Source organism: Helicoverpa zea, chromosome 13 (assembly GCF_022581195.2).
Source record: "Helicoverpa zea isolate HzStark_Cry1AcR chromosome 13, ilHelZeax1.1, whole genome shotgun sequence".
Lineage (NCBI taxonomy): Eukaryota > Metazoa > Arthropoda > Insecta > Lepidoptera > Noctuidae > Helicoverpa > Helicoverpa zea.
This window is the reverse complement of record NC_061464.1, coordinates 482504-508704: the sequence shown is the minus strand read 5'-3', so window position 1 is coordinate 508704 and position 26201 is coordinate 482504. Positions and strand designations below refer to the sequence as shown.

Below are 26201 nucleotides of genomic sequence, written 5' to 3'. Positions count from 1 at the left end.
ATAGGATAACAGAGCACAACAAACTAATGTTGCATACATTTATCATGTAAGCAAACCATGACAGAAATGACCCCTTGATGATCTATTGAGGTGATGCTCATAGCTGGCTTGAGTTCACCTAAACACGACCACAAACATCTATTCTCCTATTAAACTATGACAACAGCATTGGTCCAGAGATAATTATCATTGATTCCGCACAGATTTGCATACCCCTAACGTTACTGAAATCCTAGTAATGTAACGGTAAAACAAAATTCATTAATTTAGATAGAAGAAATTAAGTTGTACTTACTTGTGTGTACTTCTACTGAGGAAAAACCCTAATAACTTGAGAGCTTGCAGCCTAATTAGTTGACTCTCTGACGATAGTAATTTGAAGATTGTCCTAACTCCACCCTGAAATAGCAACATCAACATTTTTCAAACTCTTCGTCTTGTGTAAAGAAATGTTTTCAAAAAATTATATAGGTTTTTTTTTTACCTTAGCGTCAAAAGCGGGCACCATAGAACTAGGGTGTTCCGACATAAGTGATATTAACATTTGTAAGACATCGTGTAGATTCTCGTCCTGGAAATAAAATAACAAATCACACAACGAGCAAGACACAATAAAACCCATAAACTTTTTATCTGAAGGGTGGTTGCCACCCATAGGGTCTCAATTTCGCACAAAAGTACCAGGACAACATACCTCGTGCATAGTTGTCAGGTAGTTGAGTATGGATTGTAGTTCGTCTTCTTTCACTCCGTTGCCGATCATGATCAGTTGTTTTAAGAATAGCAGAATGTATGCCCTAATAGTAAGAATGTCTTTGTGGGCCGGCCGCGGTCCTTCTGAAAGATTATGTTCATAAATATTATATCAGTTCGCTGAAAAAACATTCCAAAATAAAAATGTTATCTTGGTTTTATCTAAGAGCATCAATTTCTCGTTATGGCGGAGCTTTGACCCACGTAACCCTCGGAATATTTTAATAGATTAAATGTTTGAGTATAATTATGCTCCGTCATGTCATTGTAATTACAACATTCACATTTGAATAAAAGGGACTTGAAGTTCAATTTCATTTGTAGACACGACTAAGGTACTATCTATTCATAGATTTATTACAAGAATATAATTCATAGGAAAATTTCGAGCGAGCATGATGCTCGTACATAATAAAGCCGGTCTAAAAGAGTCCATACGGTATAATAAATTCACATATCCGAAAAGTATCTAATTTCGTAGTCTCCTTGAGGTTAGTGAATTATAAACGAAGGGACCGCATTACCGTGCTCCGTACTCACCTAATCCTTTGGGCGTAATTCCGCTCTTGGCTCTGGGGTTGACTACCCAATAGTAGAACTTGAGCGTGTGTACGGTCTGCAGCACGGTGCTGACGCGGCGCACACTGCCGTAGATGTGCGCGTCGGCGAGGAAGTCCGTCGCCAGGTAGCAGTAGAGCCTGGCCTGCACGGCCGCCGGCGTGTGGATCCACAGCGCGGGGTTGAACAGAATGTGGTCCAACAGCTGCCAAGTTACAAACGATTGGCAGAAAGACTGCGATTAGCATAGACCTTAAGCTGTCCGATGGTTGGAAGCGTATTCTCTCTTGCTTATGTTCGCCTAGTACAGGGATATACGTATAAAACAACTATAAAGTATATTTTGCCTCTAGTTACGGATTGGCTTGCTGCTATTTCATATTGCAAAGGTCTTGCCTACATAATAAACATCATACATGCTATTGGAATAAAATATATAAAAATACAGTTTGAAATACGACTACTCATCTATTGCTTTGTCATCTGAAAAATAAGGTTTATTTATTTGTAAATAACGAACATTACTTGGACGTGACAGGGTTTCATTTATAATATCGTAAAAAGCGTAGTGCAACAAAATAAGCTAATGGAGTACTACTCTTATTACATTCAATATTTTATTTATTTCATTGTGTTTATATATACAAGCAAATATTTAATAACCCTCAACTTTTATAAAATAAAATTATAAGTGTAGCAATAATGTGAACTAAAATCGCAAAGCGCTACCAGGGTTCAATATCTGGTGAGGCACTAAAGTTTACGGGGGTATGTGTGTAGTGTGGGACCAGGGCTCGAGATACATAGATAAAATATACAAAGGCTTCGAATTCCCAAAATCTATTCTTCTTGGGCCTGAAATTCCCTCGTTGATTTTAGATTTCATTATTTTTCAAGCAGTTTTGAGAATTGGAAACCATTACAAAGGGTAACATCAAACTAGATAAACTTATCAGACTTGATAGTCCCATATATCCCTGGATGAGTGTGGGGGTGCAGAAATAATTGTAGTAAACAGTCGAGGTGAAAAAGCAAGAGGAACATGCGCTAACAACCATCGAACAAATCAGTTGGGAAACACATCGTGACCACGTGCTAGAGTGTACATTCCTGCTCCAGTGGAAATATTCAACGGCATCAAATATTGGCACAAACAGCTTCTTCAAACTTTTTGTAGCCCTGGTACTTATAAAGAGATTACGCTTGCAAATCAACTCTCCAAAAAGCCTTTGTGCAACTGATTAAATATGTAACAACAATAAACAAACCGAGGAAATATTTCCATTGGAAAAAAAACCGGTACAGAATTTACATAAAGGACGGGGCACCAGTCACACTTAAAATAAACCTGCCGATACAAAAGTGGGAGTGATTGATTGTTGGTTTTATACAAATTGGAAGTCGAATTCAGCCTGTACAACATGTTTGAATAACATTTTTTAATGCTTTCTGTTTTAAAAAATCACAGCTTATTTCCTAAGAAGCAATGAGTTGAAGTACCTGCTTAGGAGTTGTAAAATGGTGCTTTGAACTAAAAATATACATCCGTAAATATGTCGTTGCTTCCCGCTGTAAACTAATAGAAGGCAAGCATGTTAACCCAAGCATATTGACAGGTTCGTTACCGCCATATAAGAGCCACTAAATCGTACAAAGGGAGGCAGCCGCTTATCGCGTGTTGTTCCATTATTAATTGATTTGTTAATTCGATTACACATGTTTACAAGCTCCCCAAGCTGCGCTGTGCGGGCTCTTGTTTCATTTCACACAAATAGCAAAGTTTCTCGCTCAGGCTAAAATTAGTTGTACCATTGACACGAACAAGAAGAATTACATTGTGAGCAGTGGTTTCTGTGACTTTCGTTTATAATTAACAATAGTACTAACTTTGATAATACTTGTTGTTTGTTCCAGGAAAATCACAATTTAAGAGAATGTTACTATTACATTGAACTTTGATGAACTCTGTTGATTCATTTGGTGGCTTATAGCTGCTCTTTCTATTTGTGTTTCTTTGTGAAATATAACTTAATGAAAGTCAAGAAAACATCTGTTTATAACAAATAGACGAGCTAAACAACGGCCCGATATAAATTACCTTATGAAGGCAATTTTCTTACTTATTTATGGGTTGTTGTACCTTTGTAGCGAGTCTCAAACGACCTGTATTATGGTAATATCCGAAGAATTAATCTTGATGTTACGGTAAAACGATAAAAACATAATTTATTGCATTAATTTGGGGAACAAACGAACTTGGATGAAATACAAAATTAGTGACGTTGGATCTCAACTCTTACAAAGTAAATCTTAATAAAAAAAAAAGTAATGAAATATATTTTGAACTCCTTTAAGAAAATTGCTTTGATATAATCTGAAGGGATTTTGTTGTCGGAGAAGGGTGCTGGTTATTTATATCATACCTGTTTGAGCAGTAGATCGGAATTAGGAGAGCAGCAGGTGACGAGATGTTTGGTGAGGTGGAGGAAGGAGGCGAGCGTGTCGGGCGTGAGGTGGTCGCGGCTGCAGCGCTGCAGCATGTGCGAGATGACGAGGAAGCCGCGGCACTGCAGCATGTGCTGCTGCACCGTGCTGCACGACTCCACCAGCGAGCACACGAACCCCAGCAGCTTCGAACTGACAACAATCACGACATCATAATTATCAGAACGACTAGGGTATCCAGCTATCCATGGGTGCCTTTGGTCAGTTGAACGAACGACCTATTTGATTTAAGTAAACTGATAGATTGACTGGCTCCTAATTTCATAATTAAAACACTCTTTTTTTGCAATGTAACACATACTCTTATTCTTAGTATCATATGTACAAGAAAAAGGAACACAGTACACAAAAGCAGTCAGTAGGTGTGTTAAATCCGTAAAATAAATAAAAAACATCAAAGGACATAAATAACACAAATAAGGAAACAGATACCCAACCCGTGAAAACCGCTAGACACCTCAAAACGCGAAATGAGATTTTCGTTTCGAGTCCAAATCAAATAATACACGTAGGTACATTCGCGTAATGTTCCTGTAATTTCTACAGAATAAATGACGCGGTACTCTCTTCATTTCTCGTAAAATTTATTTCAAATAATCTTTGTGGAAACTCCGTAGCGAGGATTATGAGGCGTCTCATTAGATGTCAGGAGAACACTCAGCCTGACGAACTTATGCATACATTGAAGCTGTACGTTTGATGTGTTGGTACAATTTGATGGCGTGTGGAGGCCTTATTTGTCCGGATCCAGCGGGGCGGCCGTGACACGGGTCGTCGATGGAGACGCTTTGAACTGTCAGAGCGACTGTTATCATACGCCTCAACCTCCGTCAATATTAAGCACGTGTGACCGACGGCACACACAACACGCCATTGTGTATGTGTAAATTTCAGCGCAGATTTTTGTATTCATGTGCTTTAGAAGTTTACCTACGGCCATTTGTATAGAAAATGGAAAACATTATGCAAAGGTTTTTCGAATCAATATCGTCCAATGTAGTTTTATTTTCCAGGAGGGAATATAAGCAGTATCGCTAAATAAACTGGCACTGCCATTGACTCACTAATAGGATTACGTTTAATTTAACGTTAAAAACTCAGAGGGGATACATTTATTTAAAATGGAGCTTGTAAAATACTTTGGAACGAAAGTCCGTATGTCTGTATTTTAAAATCGTATTTTGTAAAACGTTATAAACATCATTAGAGGCAACTATTGCAAAATATAGAGAATAGGAGAGGAAGAATGATAGGACACCTTATACGTCACGACGATTTTATAAAAAAAACATCGTGGAAGGGAAGGTCGAAGGAAAGAGAGGAAGGGGTCGTCCAAGATATAGCTACATCAAGCAAATTAAAGAAAAGGTGAAGGTCGTGACGTATAAGCAAGTTCAGGAGTTGGCGCTAGATAGGTGTAAATGGAAGGAGCTGCACCGACAAGAGCTGGGCTCTTAAATTAATGATGATGATATAAACATCATTACGAGCCAGACGCCTACGATTTACACTTTATTATAAGGGTTATGTTATCAAAGGCGTAACTATCAAATTAATTCAATATTTGCGAACCCGTTTTAAATTTCATAAATTTTAAGGTATCCTCATTAAAATTAATGTCACGCCTGATAATTTAATAACCGCCCTTCGCAACCCTATGCTAATATAAATTGTCTCCGCAAAATGTCGCTCATAAATCTATTCCGCTAAGCGGAGTAGACACCAGGCAATTAGGAGTTGCGAGGAGTTAGTTCTCGAGTCGTATTACAGAGTCGCTTCTGCCGGGATGGAGTTGGAGAGCCCACTGCCGGCCGACAGTGAAAGTGCATTTAGCCAACTAACGCGCCCGAAGCCACTACGAATATTAATGAGTGGCTTTGGCACTCGCAAACGCTGGCTTTGCCCAATGCCAGTGATTTAGTTCTGGAATCCAGCAAACTTTATTTCGAGCCTAACTAATGTGCACAAACTGCGGACTAACTACGAGCCGAGGTAGCAATTTGTTAGGGGATGTTCAACACGTCCTTTGTTTCGGTAGCGCAGTGAATCAATTCGCGCCAAGTTTTGTAATAACATTTTAGGCAGTTAGGGCTGCTGTCGACTTACTCAACTTGGCAACATCTACTTAAGTTAGTTGACTAGGAAGTTTTTGCATTTCATTAGCTGGCATATTGTCTCCGAGAGCTTATTATAAGGCAGTATTAAAGTGCTGACGTACCAGAGCATGGGGTCTCGCTTGGGGTCGGTGGCGGGCGCGTCGTGCGGTAGGTCCAGCTGAGCGAACAACGGGAACAGAACCTGCACTCCGCCGATGGAGTTTAATGCACTGTGTATTGAGTGTGTGACCACTGCTTTGACCTCCTGCGAACACAAATAGTAATTAGAAAGATTTATCGTTAGCATTTTCGAATTAATTAATTAATTTGCGAAGTAATGATGTACATTTTTCAAACATTAATTGTTAACCATAATAATACAGTTTCTTATTGCAATATATTAGCAAAGATTCTAAGATTCTAGATTCTAAGTTAAAGTTGTAATTATTCATCTTGTGAACTTTGAGTATTTCAGACCACACTTTGTAGTGTAATCGGATGTTAACGGAGTCTTGTCATAATAAACTATCGATCGCGGTCAGATAGGGAAAACTTCGTAACTTAAGACTTTACTTGCGTTCAACTTATTTATATTCGAATGAGTTTTAAATTAGTTAATGTCTGAGTTTGCAGACTTTGTATACTTATTAAAATTACTCTTTAGACGATACCAATCATAGCTATATAGTATTTTAAATAAGCTGTACCTAACAGCAGGTTTTCAAACCATAACCAGACATGAAATTGCCGCCTATTGGTCAAATCGGCGATCTGACAACTGAAAATGGTTCGGTTACCGTTGCAGTTAAATGGCACCGTAAGTGTTTTCGTTTAGTTAAACAAAGAAGGACTAGAGCATAGTCTGTGTATAGTGGTCAGCAAAACTGGTTATATTACATCGACTATGGACGCACTGCGCTTAATTGGACAGTGTGGCTGAAACCTATCACGTGCCAAACTCGCAACATATCGATGTACCCTCCCTACCAGGGTAACATAGACAGGCGAAGATTGGAACCAATATTAAACACAGAGAAGCTTTACAAATGCAACAACCATTTAGTTCGCAATTTCATATTTTTTGGGTGAAAGCTTACTATTGACTACTAGCCGTTCTCCGCGTCCTGTAGGATCCTCTTTCCGCAGCCGGACAAAATATAGCCTATTTTGCTAGGAGATAGTCTAGCTCCCAAACAATGAAAGATTTTTCACATCGTTTCAGTAGTTCCGTAGGCTTTAGGGGTTCAAACAACAGGCAAAAATCCTTTTAATTATTGTATATTAGTATATATTTCAAATTTAGTTTCTGATATTAATTTACCTGCAGCATAAGTGCATGAGGCGTGTGCACGAAGTAAGAAACATTTCCTTTGGGTGCTGACTGAAGACACAGCTGACCGTCCGTCGCCACTGGGTTGTACATGAACACAATCCCTGAAGACAACTTGCCGTCGTATAACACCTGTCACATAACAACAATATTAGAAAGAGGAAGGTTTGTTCAGCTCTCAGACAAACACAATGTGCGATTTGTGATATAGCGAGGATTTTCAACATTCACATGATAACTTTTTCAATTTAAACTTTTTTGTTATTATGTAAAGTTTGCCTTAATACATGTTTAAAAGGATAATAAGTATAAAATTCAAGGAATATAAGTAACATACAACATTCAACACTGAATAGGACACATGAACACATGCAAAGCAGTAGCAGCACAGTATAGCCTGCTCTTATAAGATTACACCTTAAAATAACGGTTTTCTCTTTCAGCATAACTTTCGCAATTTTCATCAGAATCTAAAAAATAACAATGTTAAGTATGTTAAAAAATACAAGGCTTTTCATTGCGTCTGCTATTTACCAGGAAAACAGTAATTATAAGATGTAAGCCTATAATAATGCACATAAAACACATAAACGACAAAACACAGAGGTTAGATGAAAAATGTAGATTTGGTAAGTATTTTTACTTTATGTAAAGTGTAATTTAATTTATTTAATGCTACATTAACATTTCCCAAACTACAACGCATCACAAGTGTAAATAGAAAACAAATCCGTCGTTATTTCGATAAGTACAATCCCACATAACAATAGAATAAATAAATAAACACACAAAATGTATAATAGTAGCAGTCAACATAAATTCACAACACCTACAGGTACTAGGACAGCATAAGCTTAAAAATGTAAGCGTCGACCGCAGAGTAGTGTCACCGTGGACATAAACCACGAGAGGACGTCACCTCTCGAGAGGTGACCACTAAAAGCTATTCAGAATGTGACCCCCTAGTGGAGTGACGGCGACGTATGGACCTCGACAGCACCGAAACAAGTTTCATTAATGGAAAACCTTTGAAAAATATTCTATTTATCTGAGCGATTTTCGCCACTAAAATGTTTGAAGAGTAAATAACGATGTCGGGTTACGTTTCAGCAATACAATTTTTCGGGATTTAAAGGACTTATCGTTTAAAATATGAACAACAAATAAAGAGTCGAAATAGTAGGAGCACACCCTTTGGTATAATCTCCATTAAAGGCCATTAAAACAAATTGATATCTCTATTATTCACAGATCCCGAGCGACTCCCGCAGGCATCAAACCACATTTATCAAATCCAATTCCATTTAAACTCAGTTAATGCCATCGAAAACTAATTTTAAGTAATTCTCGGACAGTTGGGATCGAAGCTACACGTGCCATTGGTTCCGGTGGCTTTCTAAAGTGAATCCTGGCTGGGTTGAAGTTTGCACGGAGCCCAGACGTGCATTACCGGGGCTAATCTAAGTACCGTCTCACCGGGAGTGCACTTAAGCTTTCGCTACTTTCTGGGCGCCTGGTGCACCTAATGAGATTACGTGTGTTGTGTTAACAAGTCACCCGGTTTGCTTTGTGTAACGATCATTTAATAACCCTCATATTGGAATGTAATTACCCAGTTTATATTTTGTTTCAGTGGAAAAGAAACCTTTTATTATATTGACGCATAAACTAAACATAAAAGGTTTTTGGTAAACTGACTTACTAAACAGAATTCTCCTTATAGCATTATGTGAGTTCGCAAGCGACTCTTCACTTGAATTGGGTGGCATCTCACAAAACCGCAGTACGTGCTCCCGTGGATTTAAATCTGCCTCAATGCAAAACTTAACGCAATTTGCAACAAACAGCACCTTATTTTTCTTTGTTCTTCTTACGTCGTGTACTGAACATTGAAATATAAAAAGCATAGACATTTCGAGACTCATAGGTAGACTCGTACGTTCAATCGAAGCTCTTAATAGGGTAAAATCGAATATGCTCACAATACAGATGAACGAACTACCCAGTTACAAGTTGACATTTCAATGACGAAAAGGTTAAATGTTCGTTACCCAAGCCAGTCGTAAACAAATTAAGGACATAAGTAACTAGTTAAATAATCAAGAGTATCGGTCCTAAATGCTTGTCGAAACTAAGTTTTAAATCTAAAGCCCCAATTAAAACTTGTAATCATCTTAACACCTCCAGACGGCATTGGCAGCCCCTCGATTATCCTAAACTTGAGAAATAAACGGAGATGCCAGTTTACAAAGTCAACGACAGCTATCCATTACAAATGTTTGAGTAAGACGAATAATCCGGCGGTTCATAGTGCCGTGGTCGTTAATCATCAAGTATTCATGGCGACAACAATACCACCAGTGGCGGAGCAATGAACTCTCGCAGTTACCAGCTGCAGTATCCGGCTTATCGCACTACTTGCAAGTTATGACATCCTGGTTCGCAAGTGAAAAGTTTTACACTTAACAGAGTGTCTTTGACTTAGTTAACATGAATTACGTCTCTGTAGGAACTTAAAGTGCTGGAGCGTTCTTTTATAAAGTTAGTGTTTGAAAACAGTTCTCGAGGCGTTAAGCAGAATGGAATGTCGATATTATGTATCACGATGTCTTATGGCACAAAGCTTGATCTGAGCAGCTTTTTTTTGTGATTGCACTGTCTTTTGAAAATGCCTAATCATTAGAATGAAGATGGTTTTACTCCAGGCTCTAAAATATTCTCACGGTAAAACATGAAAGCTTCATTACGTCTCCATACGAACAAACAACAAAGATAATATCCTAACACCAAGTTTGTAAGTTAAAGTAAATTCAGCGCGAGCGTGCTACAGCAATTTAATATTAAAATACATAAGACGGGGCAAAACAATGTCGGACGACTGTCGTAGCCATCTCGTTACAGAAGATTGTTTTGCTTTAAAATGCAGTGCCGCTATGTTCTGCACGCGAATGCCTGACAGCCAGGCTGGATGCGACAAATCCTTTAAATTCTTCTCTCCTAGTACGTTGATAAAATATTTCCTGTTTTATTGCAAGAGGATTTGCGCAAAGAAATTGGTTGTTCTGTTTGTATTGTATAGAAAACATTTATTTAATTGTTTTTGCTTATTTTAGATGCTTGTATACGATATGTATCGGATTTCCTGTTCTTGTTACGAAATATATCCAATCATATATGTTGCATCGAGCAAGTACTTTACATAGTAATTAATTAGGAAGCATCTGCTGCCCAATTGATTTGCAACTGGATGTGATTAATTGATAACCGCGATATCAATGGCTTAATTTCACATTCAATTAGTACAGGCGTGTTAGTGGTGTTATTATTTAGTTAGATACCCGTTAGTGCTTGATATACGATACCTATTAAGATGATTAGGTTTGCTTGCGAAATGGATCTTATAGCTTGACGGTATCAATATCATAATAACTGACAATTATGTATGTGTATGTCGAATTAATTAAACTAATTCAAATTTAAAATCTGTCTATTATTACGCAAATTACAATAACTTCTCATTTTGGAAATATTTGTACATTTAGTTGGGAAGAGCACAACAATTCCCGCGTGCTGCGGAACTTTACGTCGTTGCCTGAAACCCGCCATAGTCTGGTGTCACAAGTTAGTTCCGCTCCTTAATAAAACTTGTAGAATGCCGCGACAGGCCGGGAACTAACACCACCCAGCACCCTTCCACACCCCCGGCCAACTTAACTATATGCTTCATAACTAACATAGAATGAGTTAATGTAAAATCTTTTGTGACGCCAGACTTTTCATAAAGAATTTATTAAAACTTAATTCGTAATTAATATTCATTAGAACTCAAGACTTATTAAATCTAATTTTATACTCAAAAGAAAATCAGCTCAATTGTATTAGTAGTACTAGATAATTTGAGTGGCAGACCTAACTAGGCTTAATGTAGATAATAATAATGAGCCCTCCTCCCGTCAGTCGGGGATGCCGACAGAATAATTTATTATTTTTTTTTTTAAATAAGAAAACAATGAGAGAAGTCCATATCTGTGTAATTAGGAATGCCGAATGCGCGCCACAAAATATTCCGACCAAGTCAAACATTAATTTGCGTTATGATTAAAATTCTGTTAGAGGACAGTCTAAACTATTTTAACAAAAAAGTATTTTCTCGAATTTATGTTGTCGACAGTGTGAATTATTACAGAAATCTTTCAGTTGGTAACATTTTCCAATTTTCTCATACAGTGTTGGCGTCAAAACGTGAACTGTGTACTAACGATAGCATAGACGTGAGGTTGTCGACCTCCCACCACTCCCAGACATAAAATATACAGATTTATATCGCATCATCCCTAAAAAACACGTATACATTTATACAGAAAATAAAGTAGAAACAAAGCTTTTAAATGAAGTTTATTTACTGCGAAAACGGGGTTTTCAAAATCAACCTTCCGTCAAAATTGCACATAAAATTCGTTTTACTGCCCCTAAAATTTACGTGCGAAGTACATTCTCATTACGCAACTTGTTTTATTACGTCACACTAGAAAAGTTATATGGCTGTGTGCGAACCATAAAGCTGCGACGAACGCAAGAAGGTTGAAAGGTTACACTAGCCTCGCCAATAAACTGCTCGCTGCCTGTAACTTTATTTAACTTACGAACCATGTGCAAATATATGCGCTCCTGGTAAAAGTATTTGCAGAACGCTTCAATATTTTCTACATTTTTCTAGGAAAAATAAAATACATGGAAACAAGTTATGTTTACGTTGAATATTATTTAACCGCAAAAAGAAAGAATAGTTATATCAGGATATAGGTACCTATATTACGTAAATAGTTGAACTCACGACCTTCTCATCACTTGCAGGGCAGTGGGAGTTTTGTCGGTTTAAATTATAATGTTAATGGCAGGTCGGTGGATGTCGGTGTGCCTAAATAAACGATCGAAATAAACATTTTGCTGTCGCCGCGCAATTATGGATCCCTCACCAAATTAAAAATACAATTTCCTTAAATAATTTCTAGGAAAAAAGCAAGATTGTCGTGGAATATTTATGAAGCTACGTTCTCAAGTAGCAGTTTGATGAGACGCGTGGATATTAGTCAAATTAGTACGCCGAGAGCGATGGCGAAGCTTCACAAACTCATTATTATCCGTAACTCTGTCATAATTAATAAAAAAAATCAATTAGGAAAGTTTTAATTGCATTCCGGCAGCGGCTCCACTTATTTTTTTATCTTTTGCTCGCAACTTTGTCATATTATAACTTCTTGAATATCTCGGTGGGAAAACAGGAATTCGCAGACGTACCTGCTGACCTAGTGTTGCTGAATTTTTAAAAGTTATTACTGAAGTATAATAGGCATGATGACAAATTTTTAAATTCCTTTGTATGATGTAGGTATACGTCTATTTTATATGAAAAATTATTAATTTTAAGAAAATGCGAAGTTTTTTTATCAAATAATTGCATTTTTCTCTGTCCACTTTGAATCCGGCGCGAAAACGCTTGTCAGTGTCATGTCGTCACTTGTGACGTCACGACTGAAATTACAAGACGCAAGTAAACAACGCTCGTGCAATAATTAAGTTTTTAGTGTTATTAAATATGAATTCGAAAGTGCATAGGTGTTGTGGGGTCCCCCAGTGTAAGAACACATCCAAAACAACTCCTGATAAGTTATTTGTGTACGTTCCTCACAATAAAAAAATACGAAACAAGTGGCTTAAACTTGCAAGGCGAGATTCAAAAGCAATATTGCCCAGGGTACAACTTTATTTTTTTGTTTTATTTTTTGCGTTTCAGCTGTACGTAACTCACAGCGTCATCACCATAGGATGGCCTGGAGGACCTAAAAGAAAAATCAATTTATAAATAAAGGGTAGAACCATGATAATAGATTTCATTAACATTTACACCTGATAACAAATACATTGTCAAAAGTAATTTTAAGGAATTATTTATAACTAAAATTGTTTTTAATTAAACTAATATTCTAACATAGAAGTTTTTTTAATTAAACTAATACACTTACATGGAAGTTTTTTTAATTAAACTAGTATACTTACATGGAAGTTTTAACATTTCTAAATTCAGCTGAACAAAAATCTTTATTTGATGCCAAAAACTCTCCCAGCATTATGATTTCAATTTTAGGCAAATTAGCGCTGTTTGCCTTGATAAATCCGGGCTCCATAACTCGTGTTATAAAAAATTAATTAATTAAAAACAAAGATCGCAGTGGAAGTGCACTATAACGAAATGTGACGTTCGCGCGCTTTCGCGCGAGTTGTTTTGAGAGATGACGTCACGAGCTCTGATTGGTGTTCAAGATATCATGGCGGATTGCCTTATTTCGTAATTTTATTTTATAAAAATACACATTAATCACATTATTAATAAAGAAAACAATGCGCGTTTTATATTCCAAGCTTCAAGTTTAATTTAATAAATATATTATTTTAATGATTTTTGATTACTGTCATCATGCCTATTCAAGACAAAGGAGTGTAGTATAAGCGAGCAGGTACGATACTAAGTCAAGAGGTTTTCATAGCTAATCAAAAGAGAGTGACTGCCAGGATTACACAAACACTGAGGCACGTTCCTGAATATTTAAAGCTATTTTAAATGATGTGTACACGCGAAAATATACTTCAGAAAGCATACAAAGTGCTCCATTATCTGAAACACGAACTTGATGCCTGTAAGACTCTGAAACTCATTACAGATAATCTTAATCTACCTACTATTTTCTAAGAAGCATTTAAATTGCTTTCGAAACTTGAATCGAGTTTAGAAAGAAGTAAAATTAATTCTATTTTTATGATTTCGTGAAACTATTTTACCAACTTATAAATTAATTTAACAAGTATTTGATAGTTACGTATTATGGCCTATGAAAAATAAAATAACACATCAAATTATTTTTGGGTTTTCTGAATCCATAGATTATATCTTAAATTAGACTAACAAACAAAAGCTCTTACTTATACAAGTAAAATAAATAATAAATCCTCTATTTAGTCTGTCATAAATTAGATCAGGCTACATTTTAAACTAACTCCGCAAAGAACAAAAAATACAACGTTCACAAAGTATTTATTCAGTGTAAGTCGAGATTAGATTAATCCGCTTCAAGAAAGTTTTTCAGAGCAATGTCGTCAAAGACCGTAAACGATTCGAGAGCTAAGTAAACCTGGAAAATGTCTGAGAGCACTACAATAAATAACTGGCAGCTTTCACTGAGACTGGGAGATTTTCTCAAGTCGAATTATAATGAAACCGCAAGAGGGAGCGGCCATTACGAGGCGTATCGAATGGCCGACCCCGTGCCTTCATCGTGCGGTAACTGCCAACCCCAAACTTGTGAGAGTTGCGTGCTTTGCGGGACCCGCGCACCCAGCCGTGGACAGCGGCTCTAGACCCCAACTCGCCAATACCATGGCACTTTGCGAAAATTGCTCATTCACCCCTTTCCGAATGTTTGTTAATTGATAAACCCGTATTAAACCGCACCGTTGGGTACTGTTTTCGGAATCTTTGAATGGGTTTGTCCTTTCTGCATTAGGAGTAACAACAACATTATATTACGTTTCTACAAGTGCTTTCTGCCTTATTTCCATTTCATTTGTACGGAGTGTTAAATGGCGACAGCCTGTTTCTTTAATCAAGCGCAAATGGTAGAAGTTCGTTGGCAGAGTAAATGTTAAATCAGTGTTGGTAAAACATAACACAGTAGCGATGGATTCGAACCCTTATTTATTTAGGACTAATGAAGCCCTGAATGTTACCTGAACCTTTTACGATCCGAGGGCAATAAATAACTTTTGAGTAAGTTCAGATTGAGCGGCGCGTGCAGAGGCGCCAACAAAACCGATACCAACTAACCTCACTATTCATATTCATATTCATATTGAATCTCCGGTGACGTCGTATATCTCATTAAATCAGAGCTGCCTACAGAAGAAACTAAAGTACTAAGTTCTCTCTGATGAAGTCCAGGTCAATATTTATCGAAGATATAGTTTAAAACGGATTCTAAATGAATTTTCGCGAAACATTAATCATACAAACACAGTGACATCGTTAAGGTTGCAAATGATTTTACTTTGAACGTTAGATTAAATATTTGTGCAAATTCTCCAGAATATCGAGTTGGCAATCTGTTTGATTAATCGAGCGATTTAGCTAATTTTCTCAGAAAATCGCATTACTTTTACGATTTCTAACAATCAAAGAAATTAAATCGGCTTTTGTCGGTTCGTTACCTTTTGTGCAATTAATTATATTCGTTTAAGAAATCTGTTCGCAAGCACAGACTATAATTACGGTTGTTAATTTGTTCGCCGCAAGTCTTTATCAAAGTTAGACAGAGTAATACCATTGCATGCAGTTTGTTTGATTAAATCTGTAACCCAAGACACCATCTAGTTAGTGGAAAATGTAGAAATGTAAATCCAGGAATCCGTTTCCAACAAGATTAAACCCGTGTAAGAGACATTCGTCTTACGTCGTGGACGTTCTGCGTGGGATCGTGAATGAGGTCGCCGTAGCGGTCCGTGCGCACGTCCGCGGCCGGCAGCGGCGGGTGGCACTCGGCGTCGAAGCGGAACTGACCCTGCCACCACACGACCATACGACATTACACACTGACACTGTACAGGGAGTGCTGTGAGCGCGTGACTATACACACATGCAGGACAAAACATAAACTGAGTAAAGGGCAAGCGGCGCGGCATGCTTACACGCTTGCATGCTTCAATATCTACGAGCATGGAGGCATGCGCGGCGGCCACTTCGCGCGCCTCGTCCGCCAGGCGGCGCCCGCGCGGCGTCGCGTCTTCCTTCACTACTACGCATGCTTCTTCTGTCTCTGCTGGCTTTGTGTCCTCTTCGGGAGAAGCTACATCAGGCGGCTGGATCTCGGGAGTTTGAGGGGAACTTTCGGGATCGGGAAGAGGGGGAACATCAGCGTTTTCAAGCTTGGGAGCGGTCGTCTCGCTCACCCTTTTATGATTCTCCGGCAAACTGATGTTGCATTCGTTGTCGAATCGGAATTGACTCTGTTTCCATGGTAAGCAAGAAACAAATTTAAAACATAGTTTATTAAATGACCTGTAGAATACATAGGTAAACACACATTATAGATTAATATAAAGATTTTCCAAGAAGATACAGGTACCACGAATGGTTGTTATGTGACTGACCTTATAGCCGGGCCCCAGCCTGTGCATGGCGCAGATCTGGTGCGTGGTGAGCGCCTCGCCGAACAGATAGATGGCTGCCATCTGACCGCAGAACACGCGCTCCTCGTCCAACTCCGCCGTCGCGCCGATGTAGCACTTGTCGAAAGGCTGCATAGAAAATATTCATTTTTAATTCTACAATAAATTAACAATCATATTTCGACTCAATATACATCTACTTTATAATGAAGACAACGTAATAATCCCCAGGTAACTGTTTCCAAGAAAAGCAGACGCGAAAGGTAATAATTATATTTTACACGTAATAAGAGTGTTGCGCTCGACTTATAGATGCTACCGAAGCAGATTTAATATAATATTGAACAATTTACAAAACCAAACCTGGTTAGGTATTATTAAAATCGAAGTGAAAGATACTTCAAGTAAACTCATCCAACTAACTTTCGACAGCTCCTCTTGAACTACTAAATTAGTTTAGAAAAGCAAATTACTTCAAAAAATTAAATTTCTTTAACAGACTATTTCGACGGAGCATTTCGGATTGGAAAGATATTTCATATTCGTTCACATTTCTGCAAAGATCGAAATAAGATCGAAATTGAATGAAAACTTATCGGTGGTCGAAATTGTAACAGTAAGCAAACATTTGCGGCAAAAGTTACCTAATACTGAATGAAGAATAGGGTTTTGCCAAGTATTTATCGGAGGAATTTGGGCTCAGTAACAACGCCTTGTGGCAACTGATTGGGCCCGCGGTCAAATCGTTTATGTAATAAACATATACAAATGCATAGCAGTGTAGAATTCACCTAATACTTTCATTTCTAACTATAGGAATATCAAAATGAAAATAATTCAATATCAACGTAATGAAACTATTTTCTACTCTAATGAGTATAATTTCGATGGACTTTGTGCAAAGCTTTTCATTTGTATGTGAAACATAATATTATTAACAGGCACAAATTATTGCGTTATTATGATGTAAGTTACGAAAATAACTATTTGAACGTGACATTTCGTAAAATCTATTTTCACTCGTAATTAATGACAGAAATAAACGGCCTTTGTAAACCGTGATTGAATTATTTATTAAACAATTTAACATAGCATTTATTGGAAAACTTTCGAACTAACCCTTATCGATACTCATTCGGAATGATTGGAGGTATTTACGAAATACGTTTGCAGAACTATCTTATAAAATCCCAATATGATCTTTATGTAAATGATGCTGAATTTCGAGAGACAAATATATCGTGAATTCAAAATACGCGGAGGATCGATGTCCCAAATTGAAAATATATTCTAATACAGGTCTGAATGGCAGTGTCCACTAATGGAATGGTAATACATTGACGAGCTAGAGCCATTAATTAATGTAAATGAAACACAACCTGACTGTAATGACTAAACAAAACGGTATCTATTCCCCCAGCTACAATCAAACTTAATTGCTTAGCCTAATTATATTATTAAAAAGAAAGGACTGTTTTAATGACAGCACTTTGTATAGACACGATACAAAGCTATTTTATAAAATTATGATCATTTAAAATTATTTTGTACCATTGCACGATTCATAACAAGCAGGTACAATAAACTTTCTTCTATAAAATTCATTTCAACAATGAAGTTATCAGCAAAAGGTTTTTACAATGGAAAGTTCTTGGGAGCTAACATAATATAGTGGTTTTGTTGAGCAACTTCAATACAGGGCGATTATCGCGCGCCGCCAGCCTATCGTTAGGCCTCACAAGGCCCGTTTTTCCCAGTCCCGTGCACAGTAATGGCATGTAAATTCACATTTACAGCTAAAACTCCCAGTGTTTAGTCACAAATGGTATTTTTAAGGCACGTGTGGCTTTATCGTTCCCGATTTTGCCAATATCGTGCGAAAACCCCGCGTACGTGTCAAATTTTATATGGTTTAAGGGATTTTGTGATGGAAAGCGTTTTCGTTGAAATATCTATCGAAGTTTTTGAGTGGAATTATGCTTTTCTATAATATTATTCATAAAACATTTTGATACTCAGACCAGCAGGGCGCTGCTATTTTAAAAATAATTTAAAATTAAATGTTCAGTTGATAAATTAAGTAGAAATATAAACGTAATTAAAAACTGCTTTAGTACGGCCATCGTCATTACTTCAATGCTATTACAGGCTTTCATTATGAAAAGGTCTTATTATTTCAGGTCTTTGTTACTCGGGATTTTCGTTAGAATTTTTATAAAAACCCTTCTTGGTTTCGAAATACCAAAATGATAAAAAATTCAACCCCTTGTAATGTCAGGCATAGAATATAAAACAGCGGGTCTTTAATTCAGCCTTTGTGTTATAAAAATTACCGATATTTAAGATTTTTTTCTTTATTAAGTAGAATTGTATTTTTCAGCATCACAGTTTTTCCTTTGTAAGTTCACTTCATAATAAAAATTCTTTTGCTCCTTCATCACGGTTATTGAATAGGTGATTACTTTATGATCACAATAATTAAAACTTTATAATACAGTGAGCTGAAACGGGGGCACGTATATCATAGCGTCAAATAATTACTTTGTCTTCATAACGCTAGATAAGTTCATTTTGCAGGAACTATGCGTGACCACGTCCGAGCTTCAGTGAATATTCATAGTGGCATGCATGAACTAAGGCCAACTTAATCCTACCAACGGGAAAGAGAATACCAGGAGAACACGAACTAAATGGAGCTTTACTATACAAATAAGTAAGAATCCAATCAAGGGAATACAACACTGAATAAAGACGTCCACTTCCAACACTCTAATTGGCTGCGTATTTTTAATCGGATTGCATGCGTGTGGCTTTTGTAAACGCGTGATTCATTAAATAAATGAAACGAATATTGATGCAAAGCTGTTTCTGACGTGGTTCATTTTCACAATAATAATAACAAGCTTTAAGTTGAACGTGGATCATTTGGGTCACGATTATAATAATATTCGGGGCTCGGTCCCTTGTTGCAAGCGGGAATATTGCCGATCAATCGATGATTTTCATTTGATTAGTTTCGATGCCAGCCTGCTTAATTACGTTCGCTGTTATTTTAGGTTAAACCTGAAGTTAATTATAAAATTAAACAGTGTTCATTTGTCAAAAGGTAGGTGCTTCGACTTAAATGATCAAGTAAGATTATGAAGAGTTAAGGCAGTGGAAGTTTCATCAATCTCTTAATACTTGTATTACTATGATGTCCGCGTACATCTAGAAAATTTGCATGCATTACTTGTAATAAATTGGTGCTAACGACACGTACGTGACGAGTCGAACGCACAACTTGCCGCAGAGGGGGTGTTCGCCGTAGATAACCGAATGTATTATGCTAAGTTCCTATAGAGTTATGAGCTCCTGGTACTTGAAGCTGGATTAGGAGTTAAAACTTAACTGTTTGACAAACGGCAGATTGCAAGTTTTAGAAATCCGTGTACTTAGTATAAAGGGGTTTATATTCAACCATGTGTTATTTTTGACATTTATTGCCCAGTTCTATGCTTGCATGTTAAAAGATCGTAGCACAACATTCTTTTACGGGCACGATCCAACCATATCGTCAAAACAAGAGTTATTTCCATCTCCCGGGTTCTATCGCTAGGTATAAATACATAAAAAATAATAAATAAATGGGGGATAAAGTACTTACGTCGTTGGTGGAGACAAACCATGCCATCTCGGTGCTGGACGCAAGCTGGCCGTTCACCAAGCATTTGATCTCACTCTTCGTCCATCTATTGTATATGTACACCACCGCTATCGCGTACCATCTGTATACCAAACATTAATTATTTTCGAATGTAAGAACAAAATTACTATAATCAACCATCCGAGCCCCAACTTCATTCAACTTTATATACATTTTTTCAATTAATTTAATCCATATGATTACATTTAAATAAAGCTTTTATCTTTGAACACAATATATAAAGAAGATTTTTGCGCATTATCAAGTGAAGTGTGTACCTTTGAAAATGTTCAGTCTGCTGTAATATTCTGTTCAAAGAGTTCAAACATGTAAAATGTTCTCTCATACAAATAAAAAGATTTTTTGTTTACGCGAGTTAAACTGATTTAACAAAAAACAAGCTTTAAAACTGATCCCAGTTCCGGCGTGCACTTTGCTAATAACTTTTGAACGAACACGGAGTAAAATAATGAAATAAAATTAACTGGATAATTTTTGAGCCAACTTTTAGCACTAAAGCCGGCCTTCGTCATAAACTGACTACAGTGGGAAGTTTATTTATACTGCTGCAACTTTTTCACTGCCCTGATTTAGTGCTCGGAACAAAGTTTTGAAATTTCATAAAAGCACATACAAATAAATCGCACTCAAGCTTTAAAACTCCATAACTAGATAGTAGGAGATATTTTTATTTATGCAGTACTGTGCAGTTTGAAGAAAGATGGCAAATTGATAGCTAAGACAAAACAGGTGCCCTTTGAATCACATAGGTTGTCATGTCAGTCTTTATCCCGTGTCTTTTATATCCACGTATAAAAAGTGTCCATATTAAATAAGTCGGTCAAAATTGTCTTGTTTTGCAGTGCTTACCTTCTAGGCTGAAACTCGTATTTGACACAATGTTGGAACCCTTTGCCGCGCACCTTCATAGACGTGAGAACTAGACAGTTGCCGACGAAGTGCGCCGTGTAGCCCACGCCTTTACTCGTTTTGAAACTGTCGGACAAATGAACAACGTTAACGCATTTATATTTTGTTTACCTCTCGTTCATATTTTCGCAATTTTTATTTATAAAACAAAAGTATCGTGAATTCATGCATTTCATATTTTATTTACCAAGGGTGCAAAAAAGCCTCTCACTCTCAGCAAGAGCAACACTAGAAAACCATAAATGTATGCATAACATGATCTTCAAAGTGGACGTGGCGTGTGGCGAACTTGCAATTCAATTATCCCGAACACAAACCGAAAATGATTTAGCGTAGTACCAGGATAGCAGAGCGCAACCGAAACTACACTTGAAACGTCCGAGCTCCACTCAAATCAAATGAAAAGTTGGGAACACAGGTGCAGTCGCGGTGTGTGGCCGCACGCGATTTACGGAACACATTCGCACTGCACCTAATACGCTTTTAGTACAAATTGACTTGATATCGCGAATCTAACTGTTTGCAACTTACATCGTTAACAATAAGCTGCTGGAATTATTTAATACTTTCGCTTCAGTAACCGTGTTTATTGCCTCTCTAATATTATAACACCATTTGCGCGTTACTGAGAGGGTTGGGCGAATATGAAAACGTAATTTCGTGTATGTTATCGTAAAGGGGTACAAGTACATAACTTGATACTTTATATTTTCAGTAAAATATTGAATGAATACACTTAGTCGTATTTCTGCAGTTTGCTTGCGTGGTCACCAACTTACCAGTAAAGGTAGGGTTTCTCCCTCTCGATGTTGACGGAGTTGATGGGGTCGAGGCGAAACCACGTGGTGAAGGTGAAGCCGTTCTCGTAGGGCCACCTCGCCAGCGGCGGGAGCACCACAGCCTGCAACAAATGTGTTTCATGTACAACACTGAATAGATTAATGTAGGTGTATAATGGTACCTGTATCTGTATAAAAAAATAAACAAGTGAATAACATAAAAATGCTTTTAATTATTTTTATCAGTGTATCTACACTACATGTTAGACGATTATTGTATTTTCGTGTTATTCAACACTAGCTTCTGCCAGCGGTTTCACCCGCATCCCGTGGGAACCTCTGCACGAACCCGGATAAAAAGTAGCCTATAGCCTTCCTCGATAAATGGGCTATCTAATTTTCAATTTTTTTTTTTTCAATTTATTTAACACCGAAAGAATTGTTCAAATCGGACCAGTAGTTCCTGAGATTATAGTTCGGCCATTCAGAGAATGCGTTCCTGACACGTCGCGATTGAACTGACGACGTAACTTTGCAATGGCGTTGCAGTTACGATAAAAATATTTTTGCTGGTTGTTTACCGTTTTAACAATTGAGGAGCATTAAAACAACATTATTATATCAATAATCAATGAATGTTATTACGTCGTCAGTTCAATCGCGACGTGTCAGGAACGCATTCTCTGAATGGCCGAACTATAGCGCGTTCAAACAAACAAACAAACAATCAAACAAACAAACTCTTCAGCTTTATAATATTAGAATAGATGTAGTACATGAGCTGCCGCTGGAGTGCACGACTATTCAGTGATAAGCAAACTAAATCATTCCAGAATTTGTAGAGGATTGTCGAAGTACAATGAGTTCAAAGAGCTTGTATTGTTCTTATCAAGTCTGAACCGGTACTGTACATAATTTCAAGCGAATCAAAACTTTTAATGAGATGAACTCGAAAATAAAAAGTATTTTATGAAGAGTTTACCCTCAAAGCGAATAAACCACTGATTTTCTTTAAAATACTTTATAAAAATGTGGAATCTAAAAGAGCGAAACTTGGCAAGTGGTACGCCACTCGGCAGTAAAAACTTATTTTATGCTTCGATGGAAGGCCAACACACAGGGATTCCTTGTAAAGGATACTATCGGGATATCGCGTCAATAAAATCTACATGCGATCTCCCTATATCGCCTCTCCAATCTTCCATTCCGAATGTGTATCTCCCCAGTAAATATACAATATGTTGTTCAACTAAATAAACAAGATATTTTCACCTCTCCACGAATTACTGCTAGTATGTTATTCGGCGAGATTATTATCGCATGTTATTAGGATTTAGTTGAAAAGATTTACCGCCAGAGACAACGACGACGTAAATTACCCGAGCCTCGGATCCTTAGTGGCAATAAGCTACAAGTCGGCTAATACGAACAAATAAATGAGTTCATACGACACTGATTAAACTGACCTGGTCTCTAGCTTAGGTCTTTTTATGATAGCTTTTATGTTATTGAGAAACCAGTAATTGAACAAGTAGAAATGTTCTTATTACTTCGTTGAAATCTACGCAGATGATATGAATTAAATCAAGTTTTATTCTTTGTAACTAGTAATAAGAGATCCCCTAGTTGAGCGCACACCACGCTAACGTACGCTAACGCGTACACGACAATAAATTGTATTATTGTGTGCGTCGCGTAAGTATGGCAACAGCGCGCCACGCAGCTGCGCAACTGGTTCGATATGCGTCACAGACCCGTTTGTAATCAGTTGCGCGGGGCCCGCCGCTGAGCACGTTTGTGAGTCGCGTACCGATCTGTGACCGCCATGTCGCGCGATATTCTCAGCGAACAACAATTCAATATAAAGTTCGTCAAGGCCGTGCAGAAGCATCCCACTCTGTACAACTTCGAACTGCCTTCGTACTCTCGGAAGGACGTCAGCAACAAGGCTTGGGAGGAAATCGGCAGGACCATGGAAATGACACGTGAGTTGCAAAGTGTTTCCTCATATCGCCGCGGCGGCGCTAGTTGCACATGGAATGTTCGAGAGGGGGCGGGACGCAAGACGCGTGTCGTCCGTTTTAGGCGTGTGCGCTTGTTTATCAACACTATTGCACCGCAAAACTTCATATATTATGTTTTTAAAATAGCGTTTTATTTTTCTAAACTTAATTATTGACTAAACGAACAATTACTAAATCGCTTCCGAATATTCTCATGTAGGTACGAATAACGGTAACTTCTGAGTTCACCCTACCGAGATCTGTCATTACAATTATGATTGCACATTTAACACCTTAAGTCATATGCGATAAGGAATACATTCGTAAGACAAGCACTATTTATCAGTTTTGTGTTATTATTCATTTGGCATTAGTGTGCGGCACAACAACACAGATAGATATCGTGTTGAGTCGTGTCGCGTGTTCCTCGGCATTTGGCTAGAAGTGCTACATAAACACCACAGGCTTGGCAATGCGAGTGTAACATCAATCTGCCTCGGTAATACCAAAATGTATCATAATAGACTCACTTATCCTTTACAGGTTTATTACTCATTTGCAATTGTTGTCAATCATATCAAATGACAATGTTTATACGTAAGCAATCTTGACAGGTCTTTATATAATTTAAACATGTGTACAAGTAACACCTTGTACATAATTTTACTTACACATAAATATGTTGCATTAAAAAGTAATTAAATTGTTTTCTTCTCTTTTCAGCGCCGGAATGCAGAGAGAAATGGAGGAACTTGCGAGCCGTATTTATGAGAACTATGAAAGCTCCACCGAGAGGCTCCACGGGGAAAAAGAAGCCTTATTACCTGTCCGATGTGATGCAATTTCTCGTGCCGTACATGAGATCTGTACCAAAGTCTGAAGAGGCCAAAAAGAGACTGCGGCAAGCTAAAGCAGCACAAGAGGCACAAGAGAGACAGGATAAGAGGCCTGTTCAATTCGCTATTGAACAAGTAAAAGTGGAACAACTTGATGATGAAGACTCGGATGATTGGGGAACTGTTAGCATAGAAGACGAGAGAGAAATGTTCTCAAGGAAACGCTCAGTACAGGATGAGGAGCCACAGCCAAACCCCAAGGTTGCTAGGAGAGTGCAGCCGTCGTCATCGACAGTGACGTTAGAGAGTGACCACGTCAAGTCGTTCCTGGACAGTCTGCTACCTGAACTGCACGAGATGAGCTCGCAGCAGTTCAAGAACTTCAAAAGACGGGTGTTACTACTAATTGATGATATAACCACTGAGATCCCACCGAGTCCGAGAAGACGCACCAGTGACTCTGGATATATCATATGATTAATACAAGTACCATTCTATCCTAATTAGTTAAGATATTTTAAATTTAGTCGGGCATCTCAGCTCTGTTCCTGTGAAATTAAGCTTAACTTTGAAAAAGACTAAGAAATTAAACAATGTTGTAAGATACTTGCTTGTTGTCTTAATTTATTATTTTATTTTATGTATTTATTTTACGTTGAATGTAAAATTCTGAAGTCTGTACCTTCTATCTTTATAAGATTAATTTACCTTTGATACATAAACCCTTACTCTATGACAGAGGGACTGAAGATAACATTTTCTATTAATTTTTGATGGATGAAATAAATTCGATGAAATTAGTTTCACTGATGCTATATTAACAAGTATATATTTGAAAGTTAGGTCATGATTTGCTATATTTTAGTTCACAGTTTACTATTCATTTATTAGTTTTTTTTTTTTAATCTGGGTTTTTCAGTTAGAATGGACCAACAGTTCAATCGATAACAGAGCTGCGCCAAAAAACTGTTTACAACGGCTGACTAAAACGAAAACGTTATGCGGGCAAAGCTCCAATACAGGAAAAACTTATAACCAGACTCTAAATATTGATAGAAAACCATAAAGCAAATAGAAAAGTTCTCATCAAAAATAGATTGGTAATAAATAAACAACAACAAACCTCAGTTGGTTCAGGAAAGGTCAAAACCGAAAGTAAGTTCATCTCTTTTTGACACAGAAATTTGACCTTTTCGCTGATGAGATGCTAATAATAGACGCTAATAATTACTGTTCCGTTCTGAAACGGCTAAACTACAAAAAGGATAAATTAAATCTTATTGAGTGGTAAGTTGCACCATTTAACTATAACGATAACATCAAATCATAACCAGCCGTTTACTTACCGCTTGACAACTGAAAATAGTTCGGTTCGGTTATCGTTATAGTTAAATGGTGCTACCCACCATAGGTGAACATTACTACGAGTACCAGGATTGCATAAGCGGCAGCAGGTGGACACTACAATTTACCGGCAAATAAGCGATATAAAAAACCAAGTCCCGGGCAC

At 37.5% G+C, this 26201-nt stretch overlaps 2 protein-coding genes across 5 annotated transcripts in view; one reads left to right on the top strand and one right to left on the bottom strand.

The window, feature by feature from the left end:
- LOC124635872 (neurobeachin) overlaps window positions 1-26201 on the bottom strand; it is a 369067-nt gene that overhangs the window by 168360 nt on the left and 174506 nt on the right. For all 4 annotated transcript variants that reach the window (XM_047171824.1, XM_047171825.1, XM_047171826.1 and 1 more), the window contains exons 6-17: window positions 21853-21974; window positions 21014-21139; window positions 20105-20225; window positions 16441-16587; window positions 15979-16296; window positions 7234-7374; window positions 6035-6177; window positions 3735-3948; window positions 1294-1516; window positions 695-837; window positions 485-571; window positions 296-399 (exon numbers count right to left, since the gene is read on the bottom strand). In XM_047171824.1, the coding sequence (XP_047027780.1) occupies window positions 296-399; window positions 485-571; window positions 695-837; window positions 1294-1516; window positions 3735-3948; window positions 6035-6177; window positions 7234-7374; window positions 15979-16296; window positions 16441-16587; window positions 20105-20225; window positions 21014-21139; window positions 21853-21974 (1889 nt within the window). The remainder of the gene's footprint in view (window positions 1-295; window positions 400-484; window positions 572-694; window positions 838-1293; window positions 1517-3734; window positions 3949-6034; window positions 6178-7233; window positions 7375-15978; window positions 16297-16440; window positions 16588-20104; window positions 20226-21013; window positions 21140-21852; window positions 21975-26201) is intronic.
- On the top strand, window positions 23632-25297 carry LOC124635881. Its single transcript, XM_047171837.1, has 2 exons — window positions 23632-23837; window positions 24579-25297. The coding sequence occupies exons 1-2, from the start codon at window positions 23678-23680 to the stop codon at window positions 25166-25168; spliced, it is 750 nt and encodes a 249-aa protein (XP_047027793.1). The 5' UTR covers window positions 23632-23677; the 3' UTR covers window positions 25169-25297.

Coding starts and splice junctions, on each gene's coding strand:
- LOC124635881 (XM_047171837.1), top strand. CDS start 23,678: ATGTCGCGCGATATTCTCAGCGAACAACAATTCAATATAAAGTTCGTC. Junction 23,838..24,578: donor CAGGACCATGGAAATGACAC/GTGAGTTGCAAA, acceptor TTCTCTTTTCAG/CGCCGGAATGCAGAGAGAAA.